This window comes from Pelodiscus sinensis, chromosome 29 (assembly GCF_052426305.1).
Source record: "Pelodiscus sinensis isolate ZL-2025 chromosome 29, ASM5242630v1, whole genome shotgun sequence".
Classification (NCBI taxonomy): Eukaryota; Metazoa; Chordata; order Testudines; family Trionychidae; genus Pelodiscus; species Pelodiscus sinensis.
The window spans coordinates 14,038,174-14,052,583 of NC_143080.1; the positions used below are offsets into that span (position 1 = coordinate 14,038,174).

At 49.0% G+C, this 14,410-nt stretch overlaps 1 protein-coding gene across 2 annotated transcripts in view; it reads right to left on the reverse strand.

Annotated features, from left to right (window-relative positions):
• Positions 1-13,386, reverse strand: part of EFTUD2 (elongation factor Tu GTP binding domain containing 2) — a 33,805-nt gene extending 20,419 nt beyond the window's left edge. The window contains exons 1-7 of one of the 2 annotated variants that reach the window (XM_075911718.2): positions 13,228-13,386; positions 12,489-12,597; positions 10,382-10,547; positions 9,850-9,928; positions 2,629-2,704; positions 1,765-1,830; positions 1,468-1,503 (exon numbers count right to left, since the gene is read on the reverse strand). In XM_075911718.2, coding sequence (XP_075767833.2) covers positions 1,468-1,503; positions 1,765-1,830; positions 2,629-2,704; positions 9,850-9,928; positions 10,382-10,547; positions 12,489-12,593 — 528 coding nt within the window. In that variant the 5' untranslated portion in view covers positions 12,594-12,597; positions 13,228-13,386. The remainder of the gene's footprint in view (positions 1-1,467; positions 1,504-1,764; positions 1,831-2,628; positions 2,705-9,849; positions 9,929-10,381; positions 10,548-12,488; positions 12,598-13,227) is intronic. The other variant, XM_075911719.2, reaches the window with a different exon arrangement.
• Between the last annotated feature and the right edge of the window lie 1,024 nt (positions 13,387-14,410).

Consider the following 14,410-nt stretch of genomic DNA (forward strand, 5'->3'; position numbering starts at 1 on the left):
TCCCAGTGCAACGTGACGGGGGAGGCGGCAGGCAGCCACGGAAGAATTCACCAGCCAAGCCAAAGCCCAGTGTCTCATCTCCTACCATACTGGATTCGGCTGTTTCTCTAGACACCCAGTAAATGTGTGCGGGCAGTTACAAACACCCAGTACATCTCAGGAAGGAGAAATCTCCTGAATACTGGACTCAACTACCAGTGCAATGCTGTACATGGGAGAATAGCTTCCTTCCATCCCCCATCCCACTGCTGCCACCAGGTCATGCCCCGACACAGGAGCTCATCCCATACACAGCATAAAGAAACAGCAAGATGGAAATACAAAGCGGTCAGAAGAGACCCAGACACGACTTGCAACAACATGCAATCACATAACCACGGGCTTTGAAAAAAAAAAAAAGTCAAAAGGTGCCAGTCTCAAGGCTCGGATCCCATAGCCCCCTGGATTTCCGTTTGTTCTGACCTGAGGAGTTCAGCCTCCACTGCCACAGCAGCAAATAACCCCGGCCCTGTGCTGTCTCTTCACAGACTGAACCTGCTTATGCCACTGGGACAGCCTTGAAAAGTAAAGATTTTAACTTTATAACCAGGGCTCGCCAGCCGCGCTGTCCGGTGATCTGTGCATTCTGCGCATGCGCAGATCGTCCGAACCCAGCTCTTCTGGGTTGTAATCTACTCACCACAGGCGAGTAGATTCCATGGTTTGTCGAGCCCTGTTTATAACCATCATCATCAGGGCAAATCCCACAGGGACAAACTTCCTTGCAGATCAAGTGCCACCCAGACTGGCTGGAGGTTCATTTTGCCACTGAAGCTTTTGGTTACCATGTGACTGCATGATGCAGTCTGGCCTTGCTTGGTACACACGCGTCAGACTTCACTGGCCTCTCACCCTCATGATACCCTCAGCACCAACTTTACATTTACCACCTACACACCGGATCCCAATGGCCCACATTGGTCATGTTTCCCTCAGTGTCACGGAAACATCTGGTTGTTTTAACTACAAAAACAACTGACTAGGCTGCGGCAGGTGGGCAGGTTCAGTCTGAGAATGTACCAACTTAGACCTTTAATAATCAAGTATAATTAAATAAAAGTGTTGTACATGGACACAAGAGTAATGGAAGGAAGAGAAGATTTGGTCGGCTCGTCATTGCTAGGAGCAGTAAGAGCCCTAGTTTACAGACTGACTGGTGAGGTGAATCAAAATGAATTCTCCTCCCAATACGGCAGACACAATAGGTCCGTGCATCTGACAAAGTGTTTTTTACCCACGAAAGCTCATGTCCATATAAATCAGTTAGTTTCTAAGGTGCCACAGGACTCCTTGTTTTTGCAGCTATGGACTAACATGGCTCCCCTCTGAGACACAGACGTATTGCGAGTGAAGAACTGATTCTTTCATGACTTTCTGCAGCTCATGTGCAGTTTGCCAGAGCTAGTGTCTCTCTCAAGACGCACTTACCTCTTGCTCTGTGAACAGTATATCGGTGTAGCAAAGCTGCAGAAAACAGACAGACAGTTCTCAGGGTCACATCATGAAACAAGCCGGTTTTATATCAAACATTTTGAGATCTTAAATAGGAAGTGGGGACTGTTTCCACGTAAATAACACAGTAAATACATGGCAGAGCGAGGACTAGCCGCCAGACACCTGGCTTACAGGTCCCTGCTCCCACTGCACAGAATCTCACTATGTCGGTAAGGGCCCCCGTTGACCCCGTCTTTCCAAATAAGCAGAACAGACTGAAACTCCACTTACATCCTGGTCGTAGCGCTTCCTGATCTCCGGGTGCGTCTGCTCGATCAGGCAATCCACAAAGCACGTCTGAAAGTATCAAAAGGCAAGAAAAAGCCAAGTGACCTTATGGCTCATACAGACATAGACGGGCCATCACATCTTTGCGACGTTACCAGAGCCGCGGGAGGGAGCCGAGCAGTGGCTAACTGTGTTAAGCGAAGCGCAGTCTCTGCGGTAGCAATCTCTCAAAGGACTAAAACGATCAGAGTGGTGATTAAATAACTGACTGATCCTTCCTCTTACTAACAGTTTTACTATGGGCCCATTCAGGATGGGGCCCCACTATTTGGGCACCAACATAAACAGATCTAACCTCACACACACAGAGGAAGGATCAGAGACAGAGCGTGCAAGTAGATGCAGAATGGACACAGCTTGGCTAGTTACATTTGGGGTTTCTTTTCCTTCTCTTTATTCATTGGGAGTATGGGGGAGTTAGGAAGAGCAAAGGATGGGGGCGGGGAGGGGACTGCCCTTGAGGGGCAGGCCTGGTTTTGCAGGCAGTACAGCAGAGGGAAGCCGTGACAAGGCCATGGTAAGGGTATTGCTCCCCTCTCCCCAGTCGGTTAGACGACTCTATATACTGTACTCTCCCCCGAGCTGGAGCGTACGGGGTTACACGGCCACACGCGCAGTAGCGAGAGCATGCAGAACTTGGGGCACAAACTGGCTTCTGCCTCATTGCCTTCACCTCGGAGCGACTACCAACAAGCCACTTGCCTCCTAGTAAAACAGTCAGCACCGAGAGCTCTGCCCAGGCACAACCCTGCCACAGCACCAGCCCATTAACACAGACAGCTCGGCATCGCCCTGACCTCACTGTACCTTGCCATGGTGGAGATGCCCGCACAGGGTCACGTTCCGAATCAGCTCAGAGTTGTCCATCAGATCTGCCAGGAAACTAGAGAAAGGGAAGAAACAAATGACTGTTCGCAGCTTCTATTCTGCCCACAGTCCGATCCCCAGTAAGACCCAGGGGCTGACACCACTCATTCGCCTAGCTCCCAGCTCAAGAGGGACCCATTTTCCTCCAGACACAGGCTGGGAAAGCTGCCCCGCAGAGAGTAAGTGTCTGGCCAGTGGAATTGGTCCAACACTCGATGAGACAGAAGAACAGTCGCCAGCAACGCTGAAACGGTGGAGGTGGTCAATAAGTATTTCTGTTCTGTACTCTGGGCAAAACAAATGATGAATTTGTGTTATGTGATGATAATGCACTTTCCATTCCAAGGAGGATACTGAACAATAGCTATTAAAGCTAGAAATTTTATAAATTTGCAGGTCCAAACAACTTGGATACAAGAGTTTTAAAACAGCTGGCCAGAAAGGTCACTGGACCATTACTGTTGATTTTCAGTAACTCTTGTAGCACTGGGGAAGTTCTAAAAAGACCACAAGAAAGCTACTGTGGTGTCAATATTTTAAAAGGATACAATCTAGCTAATTATAGAGCTCTGTCTCCTTGCCAAGACAATGGAATGGCTGATACAGGGCTTTAGGAGAATTAAAGGAGAATAATATAATTAATGCCAATCAATATGCATGTATCTTATAAATATTTTAGAAAGTTAGTTTGTTTGTCCCAAAAGATCTCCGAAATAGTAAGAGCTAGAAACACAAAATTGTGAATGGATACTACTGATTTCCTAACTTAAATAACTGGATTGATTATACAGGCAGTCCCCGGGTTACGTACAAGATAGGGACTGTAGGTTTGTTCTTAAGTTGAATCTGTATGTAAGTCGGAACTGGCATCCAGATTCAGCCGCTGAATCTTGACACCAGTTCTGACTTACATACAGATTCAACTTAAGAACCCCAGGCGTCCCCAAGTCAGCTGCTGCTGAAACTGATCAGCAGCTGATTCCAGGAAGCCTGGGGCAGAGCAACTCTGCCTCGGGCTTCCTGTAGTCAGCCGCTGGTCAGTTTCAGCAGCGGCTGACTTGGGGACGCCTGGGGTAGAGCAGCTCGGGTGCTGCTGGGTTGGTCCAGTAGCACCAAGGAGCGGTGCTGCGGGACCAACCGGCAGCGCCCCACCTGCTCTACCACAGGCGTCCCCAAGTCAGCCGCTGCTGAAACTGACCAGCTTTGCTCCACATCTCCCTGGTCTGCTGGGGGGGGGGGGGGGCACTAGCTGCAGCTGATCTGGAAGCGGCCGCGGGTCCGGCCCCGGGTCCTGCGCCGCTTTGCTCCCCGTCTCCCTGGTCTGCTGGCTCCCGCAGCAGACCAGGGAGACGGGGAGCAGCTTTTCTCGCCCCGGAGGAGGCGGGCGGCAGGACCAGGCGTTCCGCCGCTCGAGTCCTCCGGGGCGAGAAAATCCCCATTCGTAACTGCGGATCCGACGTAAGTCAGATCTGCGTAACTCGGGGACTACCTGTATCTCAAAATCAGTTCCCCCAAAGCTCCAATTGGGCCCACTCATAATTAGCTTTTAGTAGCGCCTGATCATAGGCATTTGCTGGACTCTTCTGTTAAGCATGTCACACAAACTGCAACTACAAGATCCCTTCCCTATGATAAAAGAAAAAGTATTCCCAATAAAATATGCTATGTTAATGTAACTGACGTAGTTCATTCATCGCACCTTTTACTATATTTTCCCTGGGCAACGCCGGGTATTTCTGCTAGTGTAAAATAAACATTGTCAAATTAATTTTATAATCCCTTCAAATAAGTATCAAGTTTGGTTGGTAATGGTAACAAATGTTGATCCCTTATGTAACACATTTGGCTTGGTACTTGCATGACGTTTTCTTAAACTAGGATGATACAAGATCAACGTCGGGCACATATTAAAAGGATTAAACACTAAGGCTATGTCTAGACTACACCTCTCTGTCGACAGAGATATGTAGATTAGGCATGTCGAAATTGCTAATGAAGCGGGGTTTTAAATATACTGCTCTTCATTAGCATAAACATGGCCACCGCTTTTTCTTCAAAACGGAGCTTCAAAAGGGTAGCCTAGACGCAGATCTGTGGAAAACTAAACCCTTTTTTAAAAGACCCTGTAAACCTCAGGCTCTTTCGAAAAAGAGTTTAGTTTTTGACAGATCCGTGTCTAGACTGCCGCTTTTTTCAAAAAAGCTCCATTTCGAAAAAAAAGCAGTGGCCATGTTTATGCTAATGAAGCGCGGGATATTTAAATCCCTGCTTCATCAGCAATTTCGACGTGCCTAATCTACATCTCTCTGTCGACAGAGAGGTGTAGTCTAGACACACATTCTGAGACCTGTCTCTTAGGGCAACAAAGTGAAGACTCATAACTGAGCATGTGCTCTTCTAAAGGCATCCTGCAGGGATCACAGAATGGAGGTCACACGTTTAGGAGGAGAGACACTATCCCAAGGGTGTCAAGAGGCAGGTAATGGGCTAATCATGTAGTCAATAAAAATTCTATCGACTACACAATCAGTCAATAAGGGAAGGTGCACAGTCTTGGCTCATGGTGGGTCCAGATGCTACCCCCACTCTGCAGTTTAAGTGTAGTAGGAAGTAGGTGCCAGTATAAAATGGGGAATCTTGACAAGGAGTAGATGATTTAGATGATGGCATAGAGAAGACACTTATTAAGTTTGCAGATGATACTAAGGTGGGAGAGAGGTTGCAAGTGCTTTGGAGGATCGGGTCATCATTCAAAATGATCTGGACAAACTGGAGAAATGGTCTGAAGCAAATCAGGTGAAGTTTAATAAGGACAAATGCAAAGTGCTCCACTTAGGAAGGAACAATCCGTGTCACATATATAGAATGGGAAACGACTGTCTAGGAAAGAGTCCTGCAGAAAGGGACCTAGGGGGTCAGAGTGGACCACAAGCTAAATAGGAGTCAACAGTGTGACACTGCTGCAAAAAAAGCAAACATGATTCTGGGCTGCATTAACAGGAGTGTTGTGAGCAAGACACGAGGAGTCGTTCTTCCGCTCTACTCTGCGCTGATTAGGCCTCAGTTGGAGTATTGTGTCCTGGTCTGGGTATCACATTTCAAGAAAGATGTGGAGAAATTGGAGAGGGTCCAGAGAAGAGCAACAAAAATGAGTAAAGGTCTAGAAAACATGACCTAGGAGGGAAGACTGAAAGAATTGGGCTTGTTAAGTTTAGAAAAGAGAAGACTGAGAGGGGACATGATAGCAGTTTTCAAGTATCTAAAAGGGTGTCAACAAGGAGGGAGAAAAATTGTTCTCCTTGGCTGCTGATGATAGAACAAGAAGCAATCGGCTTAAACTGCAGCAAGTGAGGTTCAGGTTGGACAATGGAAAAACTTCCTGTCGGGGTGGTGAAATGCTGGAATAAATTGCTTAGGGAGGTTGTGGAATCTCCATCACCAGAGATATTGAAGAACAGGTTGGATAGACACCTGTCAGGGATGGTCTAGATCAGGCATGTCCAAAGTCCGGCCCGCGGGCCAATTGCGGCCCGTGTTCCGGTTTAATATGGCCCCACAGGTAATTTGGCAATATCTATCTTTTATGGCCCCCAACGAATCCATATGTATTGAGATGAATACATTGTAAAATCTCAGTTAATGTCAGTTGGTCTAAATCAGTTATAAATATATTTGGACACAACATATATACTTGGTGTTATGTTCCTGTTCATATTTTTTTAACTTAAAAGTTGACAGACAACCTTTATTACCAATAATATGTAATGTACTTTACAATGTTCCTGACATATATTTCAGCTTCCTGGATTTTTTTTTTCATCTGGCCTTCAGATATGAAAGGCAGAGTGATTTAACACCTGTTTAGATTTGTCATCCATGTGACGAAATGAAAAGTATGCCGTTTGCAATAAACTTTGCATAAAATAGTTAATTTGCATTTAATTTTAATGGTTCAAAGAATGTCAGGCAAAATGGTCGGCCCTCGCGCATGTTCACTTCATCAAATCTGGCCCTCTTTGAAAAAAGTTTGGACACCCCTGGTCTAGATGGTGCTTGGTCCTGCCTTGAGGACAGGAGACTGGACTCAATGACATTTCTAGGTCCCTTCCAGTTCTAGTGTTCTAGGAGTAGAGAGATTTTATTTCCTTTGTAACTGGCACTGATGCAACCACTGCTGGAGAATTCAAGGAGGCTGTTGATCAATTGGAGAGGATTCAGAAAGGAGCCATAACAATGGTTACAGGATTGGAAAAAAAAATGCAGCGCAATATTCAGGCACTAACTCTATTCAGTTTATCCAACAGAAGGTTATGGGAAGATTTGATCACAGGATCCTCGCAAATACCTATGGGAGGAACAGAAACATACGAAAAGACTCTTCAATTGGACAGACAGATATAAGAGGATCCAATGGCTGGAAAATTAAACTGCTTCAGACTAGAAATATGGCATGGACTGTTAACAGTGGGAGCAATTAACCACTGTAACAACTTAAACATAAGAAGATAAAAATGGATAATGGCCCTTCCAGCCCAGTGTCTTGGTCTGACAGTGGCCAGAGCTAGATGCTTCCAAGGGAGGACAGAACAGGGCGATTTACTGAGTGATCCGTTCCTTGTTATCCAGCCCGAGGCTCTAATAGTGAGAAGTGTAGGGACACGCAGAGCGAGGGGTTACATCACTGTCCATCCTGGCCAATAACCTCCGAGGGACCCAACAGCCAGGAACTTACCTAATTCTTTTTTAAAACGAATTATACTTCTGACCTTCAAAATCCCCTGGCAGCGAGTTCCTCAGGTGACTGTGTGTCGTGCAAGGTATTTCTAGTGTTTGTTTTAAATCCCTTGCACACTAATTTCATAGGCTGACCCCTGATCTGAGTGTCACGGGAACGGGTAAATAACAGTTCCCTATTTACTTTTCCCAACTGGTCAGGATTTTGTAGATCTCTGTCATCTCTGCCCTTTGTTGTCTCTTTTCCAAACTGAACAGTCTCAGTCTTTCAATTTTTCATCACAGAGACCCTGGTCCATCCCCATCTTGTTTGCTGCCCTTCTCAGTACTTTTTCAACACTAATGTATAGTTCTTGAGATGGAAGAAGCAGGACTGCATGGCACCAGTCACTTATATAGTAGCATGATGATACTTTCTATCTTAATGGTTCCTAACATTCTGCTAGCTTATCTAAGTACTGCCACACTGAGCAGAGGTTTTCAGAGAACTACCCACAATGATTCCAAGATCTCTTTCTGGAGTAGTAATAGTTCCTTTAGCTCTCATCAGTTCATACATCTAGTGGGGATTGTTTTCGAATGGGCATTACTTTGCATTTATTTCATCTGCCATTTTGTTCCCCAGTGACCCAGTTGTGTGTGAAGAGTTACAAAAGGATCGCACTCTGCTTTAGACTGAACTCTCTTGAACAAGTTAGTCTTGTCTGCATTCTTTGCCATCTCACCGTTTATCTAGTTTTCCAGGTCATTTATGACTAAGGCTGCAAGTCTGTTATGGTGCTCCGGGCGCAGGGGCTAGCAGACAGCCCCCAGAGCAGCCACACCCCAGAAACAACTAAGATTTAGTCATTGGCATTTATACTACAAATCAGGGACAGGGCAGGGGCCGTGGATTTTTGTTACGTCCAATTCATGACTTTTGCTAAAAATGCCAGTGACTAAATCTTAACCTTATTTATGAATATGTTAAACAGCACAGTTCCCACTACAGATCCTTTTTTTGGGGGGGAGCTATCTATCTACTCCTCTTGGCTGCAAAAACTGATTGCTGACTTCTAGCCAGTCAGGATTTTATAGACTGTTCAGTTTGGAAAAGAGACAAGGGGGAGATGGCAGTCTTTCCATTTTTCCTCACAGGGACCCTGGCCCATTCCCATCTTGTGAAAAGTACTGAAAAGGGAAGCAAACATCTATAAAACCAGCGGGGGCTCTTGTACATTTCAAAGGAAGAATGCGGAAGTGCCTATCGACTAGTAAAATAACTGTTACTTAACATCCTTAGATGGTACCAGTCAATATGGGGAATAGATGAAATTATTGCATTTTTTGTTACTATAAACTCTAATCTCCCTGAGGATTTCACAATCATCATCTCCATGCTGGTCATGTGGTCAGTACTGTATTCCTACTGTTAGATTCATATTATTCAAGAGTGGAATTTCTATCCACAGAGATTATATGGTCGAGTTCGATCTAGTTAAGATTTTTATCAAATTTGACTCTATGCTTCCTTTCACATAGAGTTCCACCCCCCCCACCAGCAGGGCCTATTCCATTATTTCAGTATGTTTTTCATCCTGGTATTACTAGTATCACTATGCCCCATTGGTTATCATTCCACTCAACTTCTGTGATGCCTATTAAAGCAATATTCTCATTTAATACCAGGCACGCAAGTTCACCCATCTTAATATTGTTAGACTTTTAGAATGTCTACTCATTTCTTATAAAATTTGTCAATATTTGCCTACCTTTGTGTGATGTTACTGAATGGGACTCTTTCCTCTGATTCTCTTCAGTTATTTACCAGGATTTTATTTGGTGGATTCTCCATCCAAGGAAAGTTTTTAATTAATTAGAAGATCTGTGTAATACTTCACACTGCATTGTATAGATCATAACAATCCTTTCTGGCCTTACAATCTACCAAGTGCCTCATACAGTCAGTAGGACAGCTGTAAATACAACCCAGCATTCTGGACTCTCTCTACATGTTTTGCGTCAATCAAGAAAAGAGCTGTTTTAAGTGAATCCAAGGCGTGGGCTTTTCACTGAAACTCCACACTGTGGTGAAAACTAGGGTTCTGAAGTTAGTGAAGTAAGACCACCGCACATGCTGTGCAATGCACTGAGTGGATGAATTTTTAAGCTTCAATTCCTCTTGCACCGTGTCTTCCGTTTCCCCTCTAGCAAGAAAACTGGGAACCAGCTGCTCTTGCTGTTATGGCAATGGCAGCCCTATAACTGGAAGATAAGATGTTTTCACCTCCACTCTTGAGCAGTTTTTTTCCTCTGAGTGGAATCTAAAAATCCCTTTTCTCACTGCAGGCTCAGAACACGGGAAAGCGAAGGACACACTGTACAGATGACTTATACTTATACCAAATATGAGCTTCAGAAAGAAAAAGAAAGCCACACGGTACTCACTCCATTTCATACACAGTGACAGGCAACGTCTGCTCCATCAAGGAGAATTTCTTGGTTTTCACAGGTTTAATAATAGGCTCTAAAAACAAAACAAAGAAAAATAAAAAGGTATTCCCTAGTACCCCTCAGCCCCAACACGCTAAACTTAGGAGTTAACTGTAATAAATAGTAGGCAAATCTCTAAGCTAGCAATACGATTTTCAAGTTCATGGCATAGAATCATAGGGTTGGAAGAGACCTCAGAAGGCATCCCTTTAACTCTTGTATGTGCAGAGGATTAAAAACTGAAATAAGTTTTATTTTGCCTTCTTTATAGTAACTCATTTTTGAATCTATGAACAAAATTCTTTAACTATCTCAGCAGAACTCCTGTTAAAATGACAGAAACAAAACGCTATCCAGAATGAAGTCTGAAGAGAGGAAAGTAAGGACACTGCCAGCAGCAAGACCTTATTTTCCTTATTCCTTACAAGTTTGCTTTAAGAAACTAGCCCTGATCACACTCACGATTTACTAATGGATCGTTACTCACCAGTGAGAGGCTGTGTATCTTCCTCCTGTACTATGGTCTCTACCTCAGGCCCATAAACCTCTTCGGCTGTCGGATAGTATTTCTTATCCTCATGCAGTACCACCTCCATTCCAGGATGATCTTCATCATGATCTCCTACGTCGTCATCATCGTCGTCATCATCAAGCTGAAACCCACAAGAGTACTTTCCTATTCTTTAGTGCCTTCACCCAAGGATCCAACCATTAAACGCCACAGTATTATCAGCCCTATTTTACAGTTCAGAAACTGGAGCATGTGCTGGGAGTATCACTGCGGTCCCCGGGGCTTCCAAAGTTGAGTAGCCCTGATCTAGATCATATCCAACTGCAGCGCAGGCCCCAGTCTTTCTGTATCAGGCACCTTTCAAAGTCAGGTCCAGAAAAAGGTTGTGAGGGGCTTCCCATTTTTCAGTTTGGAGGCCATTTTCCCACCTGGAATCCATTTCAGAAAGCCACAATGAGCAGCAGGTCATCTTTAAAACAGATCCCAACGCCATATGCAAGTGATGCTTACATGGCAGGCAATCGATAGTAATACCCAGTACACAACATACCCATGGACACACCACATCAAAGTGAAGCTACCAAACCCTGTGCATGAAACCCCCAAATCCCAGTTGTGTGGGAGTTGTGATTTCACCAGTACAATAATGACTATTTTACATGTACATATAAATACTCACACCATAAGGAATTCTATTTCTTTAAAGCAGAGGTGAGGAACCTTTTTTGGATAGGGGCCCCTGACAAACAAACCAAACCAAACCAATCCTCACTGATGTGGCTCAACTGAGAATGAGAAAGACATTCCCCTCGCATGCCAGAACTTTGGGGGCCCAGGCTAGTAGATGTAGTAGTTCAGTTTTGTGCACTCCAGTCCCATGGAGGAATAGTGAAGGGGCTGGAGCACTAGCGTGGGGACCCCAAGCCTCGGAGGCTGGATCTAGGAAAGCCAGGGGCCACATCCGGCCCCCAGGCCTCAGGTTCCACACCCCTGCTTTAAAAGAATAGCAGTGATTAGTTCCAATTTCTTAGATCATTGAAGATCTACCAAAAATTCAGTGAAAAAGAAATTTTCAACACCACTGCTAAACATACCACTGTTTCTTTTTTCATAAATACCACTCACATTCCTCGCTTCTCTAAATGTTCTTACACCAGACTCTGAATGCCTCCCAGACGTGCTTTAAACCATATGATGAACATGTCATGTCTTGGGGCTAACTTCTCTTACTTGGAGACACCAGAAAGTATCGGTAAAAATGAGCGATAGTCTACGGCTCTTGCTTAAAACATGAAAATCCTATTTGAATGTGCCCAGTAAAGGGGAAACTCACTTAAAACAGAGTAAGTTTCTTATTTTGTCCCACGTTCAAGACAAAATTCCTTGTCTTTTTCTGGCTATCAACAGGGCAGCCTAGTAGATTTTTTATTTTTATTATATTTTTATATACTTTGTTTTTGTAAATCTATTAAATCAGAATATTTAATAGTACATAAACATTTTCCTTCAAAACTGTAAGTAAGCTTGGTGTTGGGTTCTTTCTCTCTCACTTACTTACATTTTCTGGGGCCAGGAGACACTGACTCAGAAGAAATACAGGCTGAACCTCTCTAAATCGGGACTTTGGTCTGGCAACATCAGACCACAGATGTTCCAAGACCAGAGTTCCAATGAAGAGCTGGCAGCCTAAAGCCCTGTGGGCTGACAGTCGGGCTGCCCAATTGGGCCTGGAAGCACAGTGGGGCTGACAGAGTAACGATGCCAATGGCAAGGGGTGAGCAGGCTGGGAGGTCATCAGCCAAGTCAGGGCTGGGGGGCCAGAAATGACCTCCCCTGGTCCGGCACAATCCCTCACTGTCAGGGATGAGGGACGGGTCAGGTCACAAGGGTGCCGGACCAGAGAGGTCCAACTTGTAATTACTTTTCGGCTTGCATCAGATGTCTGTGGATAACTACAGTCTTGATTAAACTTCAGGAGAACGGGAGGAGGAAAACTAAGACCAGAATAACTTTCATTTCAGTTTTACATTATTTTGGTGCCATTTATGATAAATGAAGGCTTTTTGCACAAGTTTCACTGCACCTCATCAAGATCCTTGGACTCTCTACCCAGTTCATCGTCGTCGTCATCCGAGTCGAGCTCTGGCCCGATATAATTCCCGAACTCGTCATACAAGTCTGTGTCCATGATGCTACCGTGAGAGAGAAAGTCACGTGTAACGAGACTCCTTGGGGCAACGGTTTCCCGGCACCAGGGACGAAGCGGAGTCCTGCCCCCGACCCCCACCCTTGCCAGTTGAATTATTTATGAAACATCTGACAACTGCCCAGTGCGCCCCTACTCCCCCCCCCAGACCCCCCCAACGCCCCGCCCACGTCACCTCCCTCCGAGCCCCCTCCTGAGCAATCAGTGCCCATCCCACAATGCACCGCGGCCACCCCATCCCCACGAGACCCCCTCTCCCAGCCCGTCACCCGCCCCAGGGCCCTCCAGCCCCGCCCCCCCCCCCCCCAGGCCCCGCCCCCCCCCCAGCCCCCCCGCCCCAGGGCCCCGCCCCCCCCCCGCCCCGCCCCACCCCCCAGCCCCCTCCCCCAGCCCGTCACCCGCCCCAGGGCCCCCCGCCCCCCTCCAGCGCCCCCCCCGCCCCCCCCAGGGCCCCCCAGCGCCCCGCCCCCTCCCCCAGCCCGTCACCCGCCCCAGGGCCCCCCATCGCCCCCCCCCCCGCCCCAGGGCCCCCTCCCCCAGCCCGTCACCCGCCCCAGGGTCCCCCAGCCCCGCCCCCTCCAGAGCCCCCTAGTCCCCCCCGGCCGGCCCCACTCACCCGCCGCCGCCTCCGGCCGCCCCTGCTCCTCGCCTCGCGCTCCGCGCCTTCCGCTCCCTCCCGACAGCCGCTGCGACACCAGCGCGGAAGGACCCGGGGCTGGCCCCTCGCCTGCCCAACGGGCCGCTGGGATTCCCGCTGCAGCCCGCGCCGAGGCCGAGGTCGGGGTGGGGCGGGGGGTCGCAGGCCTGGGTCCGGCTGGCTCCGCGGGGCCGGGGCCGTTTCGGCGGAGCCGGATCTGATCAGGCGCGTGGCACGGACAGCCCTAGCCGGGGGCCTCGGCGCCGCGCCGCTCGTTGCTATGGAGACCGCCAGGAAGCCGGGCTGCGGCGTGGGCCGCGGCGAGGCGCGGGAAGGGGGATCGATCCCAACCCCCCCCCCCCAGCGAGCGGCTAACGGGCCCCCCCCCCGGCAAGCGGCGCTGGGCGCCTCTGCAGGGCGATGGGGGGAGGCGGGGGTGATGTGAGGGGAGGCTGGGGGGCCTGGAGGGGGCGATGGGGGGAGGCGGGGGGCCTGGAGGGGGCGATGGGGGGAGGCTGGGGTGATGTGGGGGGAGGCTGGGGGGCCTGGAGGGGGGAGGCTGGGGTGATGTGGGGGGAGGCTGGGGGGCCTGGGGGGGGCGAGGGGGGGAGGGGAGGCTGGGGGGGCAGGCTGGGGGGCCTGGAGGGGCGATGGGGGGAGGCTGGGGTGATGTGGGGGGAGGCTGGGGGGAGGCTGGGGTGATGTGAGGGGAGGCTGGGGGGCCTGGAGGGGGCGATGGGGGGAGGCTGGGGTGATGTGGGGGGAGGCTGGGGGGCCTGGAGGGGGGGGGCGGGGTGATGGGGGGCAGGCTGGGGGGCCTGGAGGGGGCGATGGGGGGAGGCTGGGGGGTGGGGGGGCCTGGAGGGGGCGATGGGGGGAGGCTGGGGTGATGTGGGGGGAGGCTGGGGGGCCTGGAGGGGGCGATGGGGGGAGGCTGGGGTGATGTGGGGGGAGGCTGGGGGGCCTGGAGGGGGCGATGGGGGGAGGCTGGGGTGATGTGGGGGGAGGCTGGGGGGCCTGGAGGGGCAATGGGGGGAGGCTGGGGTGATGTGGGGGAAGGCGGGGGGGCCTGGAGGGGGCGATGGGGGGAGGCTGGGGTGATGTGGGGGGAGGCTGGGGGGCCTGGAGGGGGCGATGGGGGGAGGCTGGGGTGATGTGGGGG